Raw genomic sequence first — 15,590 nt, 5'->3', positions numbered from 1 at the left:
GTAATATCCCTTGACCTTTGTCCACTTACCCAGCCGCTGTCCCAGAAGGAAGTCTTGCTGCCATCTCCCACTGTGATCTTGGTTGCCGCCGCAAAGAGTTTGCGGTCCGTTTGGGAGCAAGGGATGTCCTGGCTCTCCCAGGAAGGTCCATCATTCATCCAGTCCTACCAGAGTCACCGTAACCGCAAGGCCCTGGATAATTTTCCGAGGTGTAACACACCTAGCCCTCCTCCCCTCCTAGGCCTTGCAGACCGCATCCAATTCACTTTGCATAGTGGCTCCGTCCCCGCCCATAGGAATTTCCTTCGCTTAGCATCGATAATCTTCGGTATCTCTTTGGGCGCTTTGAGGGCTGACAGTAAGTAAACAGGCTGAGCAGTTAGTACCAATTTGACCAAAGTGAGTCTCCCAGCTGTCAACATATTTCTACCACTCCAACTATTTAACTTGGCCACGACCTTGTCTAACAAGGGTTGGAAATCTATAGCTTTTAGTCGCAGTGTGGATAGTGGTAGCCCAAGGTATTTGATCGGGAAGGCTCCCCTCCTCGCCGGTAGATTTTCCAGTACCACGTTCAATTGCACGCATTCGCAACAGATGGGGACGATAGTCGATTTGCGGAAGTTTGTTTTGAGACCTGTTGCTTCCCCGAAATTTTCGGGGATGTTAGTTAGTGCATCAATTTCCTTTTTTCTTGGTGCTATGAATAATGCCGCATCGTCCGCGTACATCGAAATATAGCATGAGGGCGCCCTTCCGTGTAGTCTGGTAAGGATGTTCATATCTGTCGCTAATTGCAAGATTCTTTGTAGTGGATCGATCGCTATAACGGTGATAATGGGTCGCCTTGCCTCAACCCACGGCCATGTTTTATTGGTGAGTTCGGAGGACGCGTGAGGAAGAAGTAGACAGAATGGCCGCAGTCCAATCGCACCAGCGAGTGGGGAATCCCAAATGACGCAGAAGTAGGAGAAGGCAGTCCCATTGTATGGAGTCGAAGGCTTTAGTGATGTCCAATTTGAGGAAAATAGCTGGCACTTTGTTTCTACGATATCTTCTTGCCGTACTTTGCACTGTCATAAAGTTGTCATGGACCGTGTCCTAATGAACGCGCTTTGGCATTTGGAGACAATTGCATTCATGTGGGGTTGTCAAATTAGTAGGTATGAATTCTTGTATACGCAAGGCAACCAAAAAAAATGGGGAAAAAGATAAAATTTGCTGACCTTGATGGAACCACCCAGTACATGTTATCATAAGAACCGGGCAGAAGGGTGCAGCTCATTGTTCGATCATGCAGGCGGATTGTATAGAGTCGAACATCGTCACGGTAGTGTTTGTGTAGTAGATGGATATAGCCAGGCCGAATCCCAGCTCTACTTGCAGATGACAGCACACAAAGCAATTGTCGCCGGCAAAAATCGTCCTATCCCCGATGCTTTCAACCTTGTTCCAAACATAGGCCGAGGTGTCCAAGAGGTGAATGTCCATGTCGATAACTTCTGAGTTGCGAAAGCCATGGATGTAGAACTGCAGGAGGAAGATTTTGCCATCGGACTCCACCAAGCTCTCTTCAGACCGCCAGCGCATTGTGCTCGGGTGAGGTATGCCGCTCCGTTTAATATGGACGCCGTAGGAGGAAGGCATGGATACATCGATTGCGATGAATGTATCCATCATTGAGCGCACGTACATTCTACCTCGAGAGCTCACAATGTTACCCACGAACTTGTCAGGCAACTTCCGCTGCCGCCACTTCTCGTCACCAGGCCGGCAATATACCAGATACTTGTCATCGTACGTGGAGAACACGATGGTGCAATCCGGGGGAATCGTCGGAGAAGAGAGGGCGCACAGGGAGAGTTCCCGCGTCGTCCGCAAAGGAGGCAGCGGGATCTTGCACAGAGAGGCCAGGCTCAACAAGAAGCACTCTTTGGTGCCCTCGTCGAGCATGAGGAGCCATTCTCCTTGAACGCAGTCTAGACACTGCATGCCTCCAGGCTTGCTTCTGCGAGGTCGGCGTCGAAGGGGTCGATGATCTCGCCCGATTCCTGCTCGCCGCCATTGAATCTGATGATGAGCGGTTTGGATCCGATCGTTAGCTCCGGAGGGACAGGCGAGTTCTTGGACGTCGACGCCATCCTCGAAGCAATACCGGGTACTCGGCGGCTTTGTCTAGATTGGAAAGTGTGGTTGGCTGGTTAGAGCAACTCCAAGAGGCTGCTAATCTTACCCCCAATACCTTTTTTAAGGAAAAAAGAGAGAAAAAATGAACTCCAACAATCCACCTAAACCTTCCCCAATTTTTTAGCGACGCTAAAAAACAGACTGCCACCGCGTATATTTTAGCGTTGGCGTTCCTCCCCCAATCCTGATTCCCGCACGCCCGCGCGTCCCTTCCGATGGGCCCAATACGATGACGTGGCCTGTGTTTGAAATATTGGGGGCTATTTATTAGCGATCTGCTGTGGACTAATATGTTTTTGGGGAAAAAAAATTTTAGGAGAACCCCCAATATATAGTTTTGGGGAAGAATTTTTTAGAATACTCTTGGAGTTGCTCTTACTGGAACAAATCAATTAAGAAGAGGAAAACGCGGCGATATATGGGCAGGCTTTTCTATGCGGATGTGGTTTCCGATCGGGATTCCTATTGTGTGCGCGGAGCAGAAGGACCGGACTCCTTTTCGACCTTTTTCGATCCACAAGTCAGTACAACTCGAACTCTGCCGGCCCATTCGATCCTTTTCGATCCAGTCAGTACAGCTCGAAATCCGGTGCTGCTTTGGCTTTGTTGCCTGCTGGGCACTGCGCCCCTCGGGCCGAGTCGAGCATGCAGCGTCGAGAGTCAGAGCCCCAGAGACGGTGCCGAACCCCCGCGCTTTTCGGTCTTTGAATCCAGCCTATCGTGGCTGAAGCCGCCGCACTACATGCTCCCCTAATCCAACCGATCGAACCCGCGAGCAGCCGGCAGGATCCCTCGGCCCCCGCCCGGCGCGCCGATCGACCACCACAGGAGAGCCATGCAGCCGGCGGCCGTGCGCGGCGCGCCGCAGTGGCTGCGCGGCCTGCTTTCGGAGGAGTTCTTCGACGCGTGCGCCGCGCACCCTGGCGAGCGCAAGAACGACAAGAACCACTTCTGCGTCGACTGCGCCGCCGCGCTCTGCCGCCACTGCCTCCCCCACGAACCCGCCCACGACGTCCTCCAGGTACGCGATCACACGCGCCGTTACTAGGCTTATTCCTTTCATTAAGCTTCCATATCGATCTCAACTTCTTCACCTTTGATCGGGGGAATGTAACTAACTGCGAAGATCTGGAAGTACGCGTCCTGCTTCGTCGTGCGCGTCGACGACCTCAAGCTGTTCGACTGCGCGGGCATCCAGGTACGCTACTCAATCGTGGTGTACGTTCGCGCGCACAACCCCGGCGATCGTTACTGAGGTGCGGCACGCGCTCCGTCGTCGTTTCCTGATCTTAACCAATCTGCGGCGTGCATGCATACAGTTGCACACGGTGAGTGACCACGAGGTGGTGTTCCTGAACGAGCGCACGGCGAGGAAGCGCTCGGTTAGCGCGGAGAACCCCTGCGCGGCGTGCGCGCGGCCGATGCCCTCCGGCCACGACTACTGCTCCCTCTTCTGCAAGGTAAAGAAGCACCGTGCGTGATCTCTGTTCCACAGGATCCCATGCGTACCCTTTGATCGTGTCCGGTCTACGTGTCGCACACTGTCACGTACGTAGGACGGTAGGAGTACCGTCTGACATTGCACGACACGGGTTGGCATTGATTGATTGGCGCAGGTGAAGCATCTTGGGGAGAGCGAGCACGGCCTGAGGCGCGCGCTACGCGTGAGCCGGCGGGAGGCGGCCGCCACGCCGGAGACGCAGAGCGGGAAGCGGAGGCCGGCGTCGTCGTCGGACGCGGGGCCGAGCTGCGGCGGGTCGTTGCGGAAGCGGGGCCGGAAGCAGCCCGAGCCGGAACGGGCGCCGTTCTGTTGACGTCCCGACCGTGGGCTTGGCCGCGTTTTGTGGTTGGACTGTTCCATGATCTTTTGCTTTTTGGATCTTTTGATTTGAGGGGATTGCTGCTATGGTGACGACTATAATGACTTTTATTTCGACTGGCGTACGTGTAAGCTAGAACAGCAGCCTAGCAGGAAGGAACTGGTTTAGTTATTGGTTCCTTATCCGTTGTATCAAATTTATGGTACACTTCTCAAAAAAATTATGATACAAAGTTTGATTGGGAGGCTATGAATTAAGAATGGTTGGCACTAAAATTTAATTTCTTCGATCGGAAATGTATGTCCATCCATATTTGTCCTAAATTATTTTTCAATTCAATAATAGTTATCTAAAATCATACAAAATTATCTACTAGGCAGCAACGGTACAGCAGAAAACGATCGAGCTAGCTCGCCCACGGCAAACTCAATCCGTCGAGCAAGCATACAGCAAGCTCATTCTCATCCGGTTATCGCCTCACTCTGTTTTTCATCAGCCAAAGAAAGAAGAGGAAGAAGACGCAAAGAACCCGCAAAAGAACTGGACCGGGCCAAGAATTTCTGCCACGGCTCGGATAGCTCGCAGCCCACGACGCCCACCCCCGCATCCGGTGTCCGCCCGCTCCCTGCGTTCGTTCCTTCCCTCCAACTCCAACGCCGGCAAGCCGCCGACTCCAAGCGCCGAACCAACAACCGCCGCAATCGGGCCACACCAATCCCCCCGCCGAAATCGCAGGCATGCCGCGGCCCCCGCCTCCGGGCCGCGGGGCCCCGGGCGCCAGGCGACCGATGCGGGACTTCTTCGCCGCCTGGCTGGCCACCCTCCGCTCGCCGCTCCTCCCGCTGCTCCGCCGCGCTCTCTCCTCCTCGACCGGCTCCTGGGACGATCCGCTCTCCTCCGCCGCCGCGGCCGTCGAGGCCCACTTCCAGGCGCACTGGTCCGCGCTCGACGCCGCCGCGCGCCAGGACCCCGCGCGGGTCGTCGCCTCGGGGGACTGGCGCTCCCCGCTCGAGCTCCCCTTCCTGTGGCTCGGCGACGTCCACCCATCCCTCCTCACCTCGCTCCTCCGCACGCTCTCGCCCTCGCCGCGCCTCCTCGCCGCCGCCGACCGCGTCGACCGCCGGATCCGCGCCGCCGTCCCCGCCGTCTCCGACCGCCTCCGCCGGGCCCAGAAGGCCTTCGTGGTCGCCGAGGTGGCCGGCACCGCTGACGTGGAGGCGTTCCTGGAGGAGCTCAAGGGCGTCGCGCTCGCGGCGAACCGCCTCCGTCGGGGCGTTCTTTCGGAGCTCGTCGCCGCCGCCGGGGGTTACCAGGCGGCGCTCTACCTCGAGGCGCTATCGCGCTTCGTGCTATCCATGCACGACCCCGAGGTGCTCCGCCGCTTTGACCAGTGCCGCCCCTCGCCCGGTAGCTAGTCCCCCTTCTCGCTCCCAAGGTCCGTGCCGTTTCTTTCTCTGTTGCTTCATTTCTTTCGTTCGTGCAAATTCTTGGTTTCTGTATTGGGGGAATAGCAAGTTCATGCAAAAAGTTTTCAAGATAACGTTTACGAGCACAATGTAGGTCCATGTACAATATTTGAAGAAAATGTTGCACAAATATTGTGCAATGGTGTCTATGAAGTTGTTATGTGTATAGTGCAGTGCCAGTTTCTGTACAACCCTATTCTACAGATGGTTCCGTGAAACCATCTATTGACTGTACAAGGGAATGTCGTCAATGTCCGTTGAATTTGGGGCAAAATTATGAGATTTGGAGATTCTATTTTTGAGGGATGACATATGAAGATATGCCTATTTGGATATGCTTTAGCATTGCTTATCTGCAATTTTCATATGATCTATATATTCTGAGTACTTCAGCATCTTATTATTTGTGTACATTGCTCAGATTGCATGTGTAAGTGTATGGGTTGCTTAAAGTTTGCTCACGTGAACCTTTGTTTTGTGACAAATAAAATTGACTTGCGCAGATAGTGTGAGTGATGTATACTTCGCCTGCTTCCTCATGCAACTTTTGCCTGAATTTCAGTCTGACCTCACAAGTAGCATCTTTTATGTCTGAAATTGGGATCTACGTGTACCAGTTACTTGAGATTGAGATCTAATGTGCCCTGGTTGCTTGGGATTGAGATCTAATGCGCACAGGTTGCTTGGAATTGAGATCTAGCACGCACTGGTTGCTTTATAGAGTCAATGCTTTGTCAATCAGTTTTAATTGCCCATTCTGCATTTTTACCTGGCTATATTGAGCTGGAGTACATTAAACAATTTGGACATGGTTGCCGCCTGCTAGATGAATAGGATGGCAACTCACCATATCTTGGACAAATGTGTAATCCAAACATAAAAGTGATAACCACGAGATAATTCATGATGCCCCTACAAGAAAATGACAGCCATATTTCAATGGTATCCTTGTTACTAGGTGTTGTTGTTTAAGTGTTTCTTTGTCCAGCTCTACCAAACACATATGGCCTGTTTGCTATATTGTTTCAAATTTCAATGCTCTAACATGTTATTGGTACTCTGACACAAGTATTTTATGCCTCTGATGGCAGAGGACTTTAAGTTTAATTTATAGTATCTGTTGCTTTCTGTGAATACATGAACTGAAAATAGCCAGTTATCAGATTATCATAGGGGCCAGAGTCTAGATTGGCCCCCTATGTCAGGATGCGGTTGGAATCCTGGCAGATCTACCCACAACTCTAGCAATGGTGCAACCACGTTTCTAGTTATCAGATTATCATCAATTGCAGTTTTGCCAGTTAGAACTAGTACTTGATGAAGTTGTTGGTTTAGGGAATAACAATTGCTTCAATGGTTCTACTCAAGTCATGTTTTGTAATTAAGCATATAATTCTACATTATCACTCATATTCCAAAAATTCTACATTATCACTTGTGAAATTGTGGGTAAAAAACTTTTCAGAATGGACAACTTTACTAGAACCATGCATTTGCTGAGCTGCACATTGTCTGTCCTACTTCATTAGCACACTATTGCCTGTTGGTTGTAACAGATCTCAAATGTAACATGCATCCTTAGATCTAGACTTACATGCAAAGACATCCGATGGACCATCAACCATAGGGATATATGATTAATCGCATTAATAGATCTGCACACAAGATGATCCATCCTTCGTGGAGGATCCTTAGTGGAACATGCACATGCACACACAAATTCATTAATCTAGATAAAATTCTCCAAAGTTAAGGCACTGCAACCTTACCACCAACACTACAATCTTTTGAAGTAGGAAGGATATTTGCCTGCTGTTTTTCATTGATACACAAGGCTTTATTGCCCAACACTCATATGTCTGCTTTAGCTTGTAGAACCATTTTTTCTAAAGAATCTGGACCTGCTATAGCATGTAAAACTTGGTTCACAAAGGCTAGTAAGCACAGGACTCTATGCTTATGTGGTCCAAAGCAGCAAGGATTTATAGCAGTGCAAGAAACATGGAAAGAATATGTATACTGGTGGTCCAATCTAACCTCAACGTGTGATCTACAGTCTTATACTAAGTAAATAATGGGAGTCTGTTGGTTAGCATCAGGAACTTGTCATGGTCATAAAGAACAGTTTCTTTACAGTTCTTCCATGTGATGTGTGAAAAGATCACTGCTGGGTTAGGTGATGGTCTCCAAAAGTGCACCCAGAGGTCCCGTTGTTCACATAGTAGATCCATTGAATAGAACAAAGCCCTCTGGGTTCCATGTAGTTCCAGTCTGGCAGTTGCACATACAGGTGATTGTAAGTTTACAATAGATCACGCTGAAGTAGTGTTCATGAGTTTGTGTTCACAAGGACATAAATCTGTTCTCTTAGTTCACACAAATGTATATGACTGTTATTGATTTTCCCTTAATTCATCAGCAACCAGTGGGAGTGCATTCCTTTCATATCAGTTTTCTTGATTCGACATTTCTACCTTGTAGACTCTGAAACTTCATGTCATAAACATTCTAACTAGTTGGCTTTTGTATTTTATTCTGTATTTTTCTTCATAGCTGCGCATTGTTGAAGTTTAATGGTGTCTTCACGTATTGGCCTGACAATCTGCATGTTTTCATGAATCATGCACCAAAGAGGCTAAGTTTTAACACCATGTTAAAGATCTTGGGTTCTTATTATTATCTAACATTATATAAGCGCATCAAAAGAGAATATCCTTCGTATGCACCTCTTGGTGTCAGGGCAAAGGAGTGATGAACTGCACATTTGAGTTCTTTTCTGATCTGCCATGTTGCACCAATTTGTCGTGCAGCCTGGCCTTGACTTTCAGATTGAGCCATGAGCTTCCCTAGTAAATCTTGCACCCGCATGCAGCATGCTTGTATAGTGCAAAGCTGTTGCTTCTTGTGTGGGTTTGTTTGCAACCTGACAAGAGGAAACACCTGAACCCTGCATCGCATCTGTCTGTTTTATTACAGGACATGTGGGGTTGGTATGTGATGATAAGGTAAACTAAGACGATACGGCCAAGAATCTTTGCTGGTTGAACTTGTTTAATCATCTATTCTCCATACTTATCCGAACTACTACAGAACAAACAGATGTTCAAATCTACTTCTAAACTAATGTACTTGGCAGTTACTGGTAGTATTTCCTGGCTAATCATATTCTCATTTGACTTGCTATAGCATTGTCCTTTCAAGTTCTGGATGGACACATTTACTATAGTAGTGCACATGGCGTTCCTATTGGTTCTGATATTCTTGTTGGTGGTCAGATTAATCTATGCTACAAGTAACTAGAGAAACAGTAGGATCAGTACATCTGGAGTGATGCGTGAGTCTGATTTCAGAGTCAGAGTGCTATTGGCTATTTACTTACTGCTTGTGCCTGTTGATCATGCAGGCATCTTTGAGAAGCACGAGATGGGGTAGCAAGTGCTGGGCAGCGAGGACCAAACCAAGAAGACAAAGTATAATATTGTATGATACTCTTGTCCCAGTTAGATACAATCGGGTACAGATACAATGGCTGCTTCCCACATGCAATTTTTCATATCTGATGCTCATGAGAGCTCATGTTCTTCGCTTGTGTTTTGGCAGTGGCCAGTTGGGTGGTAGGTGGTGGTGAGCGACTCGAAAACGTTTGCAGCAGCGTCCTGTGAGCAGCTGCGCCTCGTGGATCCGACTTGGACTCCAATTTCTCCCCAAGGAACCATGTCGCCAGCAGTGACGCCTCAGTATTAACCCTCCTGCGAATTGACTTGATACCAAATCTTTTAGTGGGCAATGAAAAACAGAAAAGGTGACGGATGAAAGATGATGCACGTTTGTTTACAAGGACATGCGGTAACATCTGCATGGAATTGGCTAGCCACCGACCAATTAATATTGCAGTAGTACTCTATTGTATTTTGTGCATAATTTTTTATGGTGCAGAAGTTTCTTAGCATTGTTGACAGAGATATCTTATCTAGTCTGTTTGCATGGTCCCGGCCAAAGGCAGTGTGTACATCAGTGACATCTAATTGGTCCGTTGAGAATTTGCAGTACACTTGACTTCCTTTGCTTATTGGTTCCATTTCGCCCGCAAGATACCAACCATATGGGAGATGCATATATAAGTAATGTGGCAACTGGCAAGGGAACATCATGCCCATCGGTCATGCTGTTCAATGCCTTGTTTATATCTGCACAAGATTGCCATCAGCATTTGTTTATCTCATCTCCTCTCGTCTGTTTCCCGGCACGAACCAGCTGCTGTGGTGTCCGTGAGCGTGAGGTGCACTTGGTCTGTCAGTTTCCCGAAATAAAAATGACTCGCCGACGCGGCCTTCTCGCCGCCGAAGAGCCAGAGCCAAGCCCCAAAACTGGCATCGCCCTGCCGCACACAAGTTACAAGGAAGATACGCTCGCCCGCCGCGCCGGCGGCCCGGCGCTCGCTCTCGACTGGTAGTAGCACCTGTAACATCAACCCTCTCGCAAGTTGCAAAGCCAGGGCGCTCCGAAAGGAAAGACAGGTTACCGCAAGTTGCCGTCGTGTGCCCGAGAGGACCACGTGCCGCGGACAGCTACGGCGAGGCCCCTGTCGTGTATTCTTATGCCGATGTGCCGCGTTTCGCGGCGGTCGCGTCGTGCGACGGCGACGGGGCGCTCGGCCCCCAGCGCTCGGCGTGGGGAAGCAGCGGTACGGGGAGTAAAGCGCTAAAGCGATCGCGCCCGCCCCCTGCTGCGCCCTCTGAGCGTGACCGGACGCGCGCCAGCCGCCGCCGAGCCACGGATGGCCGTCCGAAACGTGCGCGCGTACGGCGAGCGGGCGACCGCGTCGCTTTCGCGCGGGGGGGTTGTCAGGTCAGGTCAGGTCAGGTCAGGTCAGTAACCGTGGACGGGTCGGCGGGCCGCGAGGGGCGGGGGTGGTGGGACTTGGTGGTGGTTTCCTCGCGCCCGCCACCGGCCCCGTCCCCGGCCGCGGCGGGCCACGGCACGCCGAGGTGGCGGCGGGCGGGTGGTGAGGCCTCCACCGCGGCGGGGCCCGGCACGTCGACGCTGATGCGACGCCAGCTCCACGCTGAGGAGGACGCGGCTGCGGTTGAGGGTGACGTGGGTCGCGTGGTCCAATTGTCAGTGGTGGGCGAGCCCGGGCGCTTTTCCGGTGGGCCCGGACCGGAGGCGGGCTACGCGTCGGTCCGGTGGGTGGTGGTGTGCGGTTGCTGGCAGCTAGTTCCAGCAAAATGCTGGGTGCACACCACGGTCTCCCCTGGTGTGACGCCACCTGGTGATTCATTCTGAAGCCTTTCTTTTATTTGTTGCAGTTTTATCAGTAACGGATACTACCTTTTATTTACCATCTCAATGGCTCGTAATATGGTTTTTCATGTGCTCTGTGTGTTTTTCCTTGCAATGAATTATTGTATTCTGATCAGTTTTAAGACAGAAGTCTTAGTACGTACTTTTCATGATAGATGTAACTAAAGATTGAAGATGCAGTAGAATGTTCAATTCCTTGTTTTATTTATATAAGAAATGTTAGTGTAGCTTGTAGATCTAAAAAATAGTATGAACGCTCGGCCCCACATAAAAAAACATAGCATGTAGGTTGGTACCTACGCGGATTCATACGGGCATGGGATTTGTGTGACCTGCAATTTTGTTATGTCATCATATAGCTTATTCGGTTTAAGGGGAACATTTAAACGACATATACATATTTAATACCACGGTTTTCCTTTGACTTCTTTCTGATATCTTTTTATTAAGCAAATACGGTGCAATATAAAAATAAACATATATAGTCCACAAATAATAGTTATATTAATTAAAGAGTGCATCTAGCCACCATGGCCATGCTTCAGACGTCAACATTTAGCAAGTGAGACGTTACATTGTCAAGTCTCAAAAGGAATCCGACATAATAAAACCATCTAATGCTAAAGAGTTATTCTACACCAGGGGCACGCAAAATTGTGTGGACTCCAACCTAGGGTTCCTAACAAATATCCCGTAACAAAATATGCAGGCGTCATTGAATTCTCCAAAGATTTCTTCTCCCCGCTCCTCTATATATAGCCCTTGAATCGACGGCCGACGCCATTCTCCTCTCCTCCATTCTTCCTCTCCCTCCCCACTCGGTGAATTGGCTCACGCATCTCGTGTTCATTCCAAGCCCTCCATCGTATTAAGGTGTGCATCTTTTGGTCATCTTCCTTATTTCCTTTTGGTGTGCAATCCTTTCCTCAGAACTTGTTTTGGAGTTCATTCATGTTCTGCTTCTGCAAAATTTGGGCACAAAAGTGTATCGACTAAACTTCAGTGTCCCTTCCTGGAAAACAAGAGATGCTTTCTTTTCTGCTTGTGGGGCTACTTTGTTTCAATTGATTGATGGTTTTTATGTATGTAGGTCCGTAGAAAATAAGTGAAATGCTGCAAAAATGTGCCAAATCTGAAATTTCCTTTAGAAGCATCTCATGGTTAGAACTTGTAAGAGGTACAGAACAGTTCTTGGATCAAAGTTAGGACACCTTCCTACTGAATCTGCCATTCCCCTCGTGGGAGCTGCTATTGTTCTGCTTCTGCCTGACTGCATTCATAGCATGTACTCGGTCATTCCCCTTCTCTTGACCTGTTCGTTCCTATTCCATCCCCACAGTCTAGTGGAGTATTCTTCTTGACCTCTTAAATTTGTCATGATAAAGTCATTCTTCCGTGCACCTGTTCTCTTTGAAATAAATCAATGTCAACGTTCTCACCTAATATCCTGAAAGTAATTCGTGAAACATTTTCTCTCAAGATTTCCAAGATGACATTTTCTCGATAAAAGATCCGTAGCATGACGTTCTTGTGCTTACATCACATCTTATTCGAACATACAGCTGACGTTCTTATAGTATATGCTTTCTATCGCAACTTAACTATAGCGACGCAACTGCTCTTTCAAGGTTGGTAGCATCGGTTAAATTGCGTACTGAAAATAGTGTTAGGTTTACCTACCATGTCTCTAGGTCAGAACACTCATCAAGACATTAACATAGCTATGGGCCCAAGCACACATGGCCACAGTGATTAGGCGAACATGTCATTATGCTAACTCCTTTCTCTCTTGTCCTAAAATGTGTGTATAGTCGACCTTTTGAAACTTTAACCACTGATCCACGTAAATGAAGTCTCATAAAACATATATTTTCCATCAAGAACACGTTTCCTATATCATTATACTTTGACCAACAAATAAAGGAGAAGGGAGTAGTTGTAAATTATGTTAACTTTGCTAATGATCACAATTTTTGTTTTGCAAATATTCTACTCATATTTTTCTTTCTTGACTGGTGCAGTGGAGCTTTCTGAATATCAAATTGCAACAGAGCTGGATTTTATGGCCATCCCTATGAAGCAATCCGGATTCCTGATATAGATGTTTCCTTGTTCTGAACATGAGAAGGTACACGACATATCCTAAGCCACCTTTTCATTTCTCATATAAGAGATGCACTTATCTTTTGTTCTCTGATCAGTTCTCAGGTATTCTGCTGTTGATGAACTGCCTCCACACCTGCAGTGACAAGAAAACGCTCAAGAAGTGGTTTTTCATCGACAAAACAGTAGGCTGAATTCAGTTCAGAGAAAGAGACAACACTTGACCACTGTTCCCTTTCTTGATTCATCCCCAATGGATATGAGCACCAGCTCACCTGTCATCACCGATCCGTTGTCGATAAGCCCCCCACTGTTAGGAAGCTTGGCCTCAAATATGATGCAGTTTTCAGTCATGTCCGGAGGCTGCTCCAGTCCCAGCATGAACGTGAGCGCCAGTAGGCGTAAGATCGAAGAGGTCCTTGTCAATGGCCTGCTGGATGCAATGAAATCCTCATCACCGCGCAAGAAACACAATCTCGCCTTCGGCCAGGGCAATTCACTTGACGAAGATCCTGTTTACAGTTCATGGATGGTAAGTTACATATGCAGTTTTGACTTTTGAGTGGCCTACTTCCTTTAGAGATGGATGCAAAATGTACTAATGGCTATCTTATGTTGCAGTCAAAATGCCCTTCTGCTCTGACGTCCTTCAAGCAGATAGTAGCCAATGCACAGGGCAAGAAGATTGCTGTGTTTTTGGACTATGATGGTACCCTGTCTCCTATAGTGGACGATCCCAACAAAGCATTCATGTCCCCAGTGGTAAATTAGAATAACCTGTTCCAAGTACTTAAATAGCATTACTTGATCATTAAAAAATTACTAATACTCTGTCCGTAAACCTACTATTCAGATGAGAGCTGCTGTGAGAAATGTCGCAAAGTCCTTCCCTACTGCAATTGTCAGCGGAAGGTCACGCAAGAAGGTATCGATGATATGTTTGTGTATCTTACTGTGCTAGTATCAAAATCCTAGTCATATGCAAGTTATATATCGTCTGACATCTGCTTTTGTTTCTCACTCCATGCAGGTGTTTGAATTCGTAAAACTGAAGGAACTATACTACGCTGGAAGTCATGGTATGGACATAGTGACATCTGTAGCAGAACATAATACTGAAAAGGTGAGGCCTTCTTGCTAATAGCACTGAATTCTATTCTGTTATTATTAGCATACAGTTCTGTGCATAATACTTATCAATCCCTTGAATTCTACTTGCAGTGCAAAGAAGCCAATCTCTTCCAACCTGCTTGCGAGTTCCTTCCTATGATTGATGAGGTGTGTTTCTTTTATAACTACTGCAGCTAACAAAGTACGTTGCTTACTTCAAATGGACAGTACAAACTTATCCATAAAAATGATGGCACTATCTCTATTTGATTTGTGTGCAATTCTGTAACTGTTCTTGATGGGTGATATATTACTGAGACACATTTCTGCAACAGGTTTCCAAGTCCCTCTTGGAGGTCATAAGTGGAATTGAAGGTGCTAGTATTGAGAACAACAAATTCTGCGTATCTGTACATTACCGCAATGTAGCAGAGAAGGTGAACATTTGCACCTCAAACTTTAGGCGCTCTTGCCTCTTTTCTTGTTTTATACTCTGACAGTTCTTCCAAGAACTTTAGGAGTAAGTACTGGCCAATTTATCTGACAGTTTTGTGCGGTTGTTTTCAGGACTGGCAGGTTGTTGCACGACTCGTAAACGAAGTCTTGGAGGCCTTTCCTCGTCTCAAAGTAACCAATGGACGAATGGTAGGAGACTAGACTATTTTACTAGGTCTGGCACAAATCGTGATAGTTCTTCCAAGATTTAACATAAATCTTTCACAATTCTTCAGGTTTTAGAGGTTCGTCCAGTGATTGACTGGGACAAGGGAAAGGCCGTGGAGTTCCTGCTTCAATCACTCGGCTTAAACGACTCTGAAAATGTGATTCCTATCTACATCGGAGATGATCGAACAGACGAAGACGCATTCAAGGTTGCTACATCTTCTGAAGGAACTTCTGTGGTTGCACATCTCACTCATTCTAAAGGCGTCTAATCTCTGAATCTTCGGTGTCTCGCCTCAGGTACTTCGAGAGCGGAACTGTGGATACGGAATACTAGTTTCGCAGGTGCCCAAGGACACTGAAGCCTTCTACTCGCTGAGAGACCCATCTGAAGTAAATCTCTCTTCTCATGACCTCTTCAGTTTTTCCTTGTACCCTGTTGGTTCCATTCAGTCTAGTGATCTTGTCTGGTGATTCTAATCTGAGTTTGCTTGACGTAGGTGATGGGGTTCCTCAATTCCCTGGTGAGATGGAGGAAGCGCTCACTGTGACGAAACCGAAAATACGATGATTGATCCAGAAGTCGTGAAAATAACTGTGGTTCGTGCGGCGGCAATTTTGTAGAGTTGGACACACCGGGTGGCTCATTCTTTCATGTCTGTCATTGTTTTTTTTTCCTTTTTTGTTCGTGTTCTTTGCCGCTGAGATAATGATCGGTGGCTGGCTTACCCTCTTGCAACTGTAGTTTGTAAGCAAGAGGGCCTCTTTCCTGTTCAGTATGGTTAATAAAACTGGGACGCTTACTCTTTTTTTTTTTACCTTGCTGTGCTCCCTGCATCTTGCATCTGCCAGTGGTGTCCATTTGTTTCCAAGGTCATGTGGTGTCGTCGTGCGTGTCTGAAGTCAGAAGCATCAAGCATTTGATTGAGTGCCGGAT

General features: G+C 47.8%; 3 protein-coding genes across 7 annotated transcripts; all 3 read left to right on the top strand.

Annotated features, from left to right (window-relative positions):
• The first annotated feature begins 3,022 nt into the window (after positions 1-3,022).
• On the top strand, positions 3,023-4,073 carry LOC117855966 (protein RGF1 INDUCIBLE TRANSCRIPTION FACTOR 1). Its single transcript, XM_034738373.2, has 4 exons — positions 3,023-3,208; positions 3,314-3,385; positions 3,507-3,647; positions 3,804-4,073. The coding sequence occupies exons 1-4, from the start codon at positions 3,023-3,025 to the stop codon at positions 3,999-4,001; spliced, it is 597 nt and encodes a 198-aa protein (XP_034594264.1). The 3' UTR covers positions 4,002-4,073.
• A 213-nt stretch (positions 4,074-4,286) lies between these two features.
• LOC117861791 (protein INAPERTURATE POLLEN 1 homolog) lies at positions 4,287-9,542 on the top strand. 2 transcript variants are annotated; one of them, XM_034745394.2, is made up of 3 exons: positions 4,287-5,442; positions 8,877-8,953; positions 9,074-9,542. In XM_034745394.2, exon 1 carries the CDS (start codon positions 4,745-4,747, stop codon positions 5,420-5,422), a length of 678 nt encoding a protein of 225 aa, XP_034601285.1. In that variant the 5' UTR covers positions 4,287-4,744; the 3' UTR covers positions 5,423-5,442; positions 8,877-8,953; positions 9,074-9,542. The 2 variants fall into 2 exon arrangements, with proteins under 2 accessions (XP_034601285.1, XP_034601237.1); XM_034745346.2 differs by having other exon boundaries at positions 4,288-5,442; positions 8,877-8,987.
• Positions 9,543-11,489: 1,947 nt separating this feature from the next.
• On the top strand, positions 11,490-15,471 carry LOC117833387 (probable trehalose-phosphate phosphatase 1). 4 transcript variants are annotated; one of them, XM_034712877.2, is made up of 13 exons: positions 11,525-11,650; positions 11,868-11,954; positions 12,799-12,905; positions 12,986-13,412; positions 13,502-13,642; positions 13,734-13,805; positions 13,911-14,003; positions 14,102-14,158; positions 14,326-14,427; positions 14,558-14,635; positions 14,722-14,862; positions 14,954-15,046; positions 15,154-15,471. In XM_034712877.2, exons 4-13 carry the CDS (start codon positions 13,134-13,136, stop codon positions 15,202-15,204), a joined length of 1,107 nt encoding a protein of 368 aa, XP_034568768.1. In that variant the 5' UTR covers positions 11,525-11,650; positions 11,868-11,954; positions 12,799-12,905; positions 12,986-13,133; the 3' UTR covers positions 15,205-15,471. The 4 variants fall into 4 exon arrangements, with proteins under 4 accessions (XP_034568763.1, XP_034568749.1, XP_034568768.1 ...); XM_034712865.2 differs by having other exon boundaries at positions 12,979-13,412; XM_034712872.1 differs by lacking the exon at positions 11,868-11,954 and having other exon boundaries at positions 11,490-11,650.
• Positions 15,472-15,590: the final 119 nt, after the last annotated feature.

The sequence above is a fragment of the Setaria viridis genome, chromosome 1 (assembly GCF_005286985.2).
Source record: "Setaria viridis chromosome 1, Setaria_viridis_v4.0, whole genome shotgun sequence".
In the NCBI taxonomy this organism is placed as follows: domain Eukaryota; kingdom Viridiplantae; phylum Streptophyta; class Magnoliopsida; order Poales; family Poaceae; genus Setaria; species Setaria viridis.
Note: the sequence above shows the minus strand (reverse complement) of the source record. Positions and strands in the feature narration are given on the sequence as shown.

Bases quoted from the DNA above. Each gene is read 5' to 3' on its own strand.
- LOC117855966 (XM_034738373.2), top strand. From the start codon at position 3,023: ATGCAGCCGGCGGCCGTGCGCGGCGCGCCGCAGTGGCTGCGCGGCCTG. The intron at 3,209-3,313 runs GTACGCGATCAC...CTAACTGCGAAG, and splicing joins CCGCCCACGACGTCCTCCAG to ATCTGGAAGTACGCGTCCTG. The intron at 3,648-3,803 runs GTAAAGAAGCAC...TGATTGGCGCAG, and splicing joins ACTGCTCCCTCTTCTGCAAG to GTGAAGCATCTTGGGGAGAG.
- LOC117861791 (XM_034745394.2), top strand. From the start codon at position 4,745: ATGCCGCGGCCCCCGCCTCCGGGCCGCGGGGCCCCGGGCGCCAGGCGA.
- LOC117833387 (XM_034712872.1), top strand. From the start codon at position 13,134: ATGGATATGAGCACCAGCTCACCTGTCATCACCGATCCGTTGTCGATA. The intron at 13,806-13,910 runs GTATCGATGATA...CACTCCATGCAG, and splicing joins GCGGAAGGTCACGCAAGAAG to GTGTTTGAATTCGTAAAACT. The intron at 14,863-14,953 runs GTTGCTACATCT...GTCTCGCCTCAG, and splicing joins CAGACGAAGACGCATTCAAG to GTACTTCGAGAGCGGAACTG.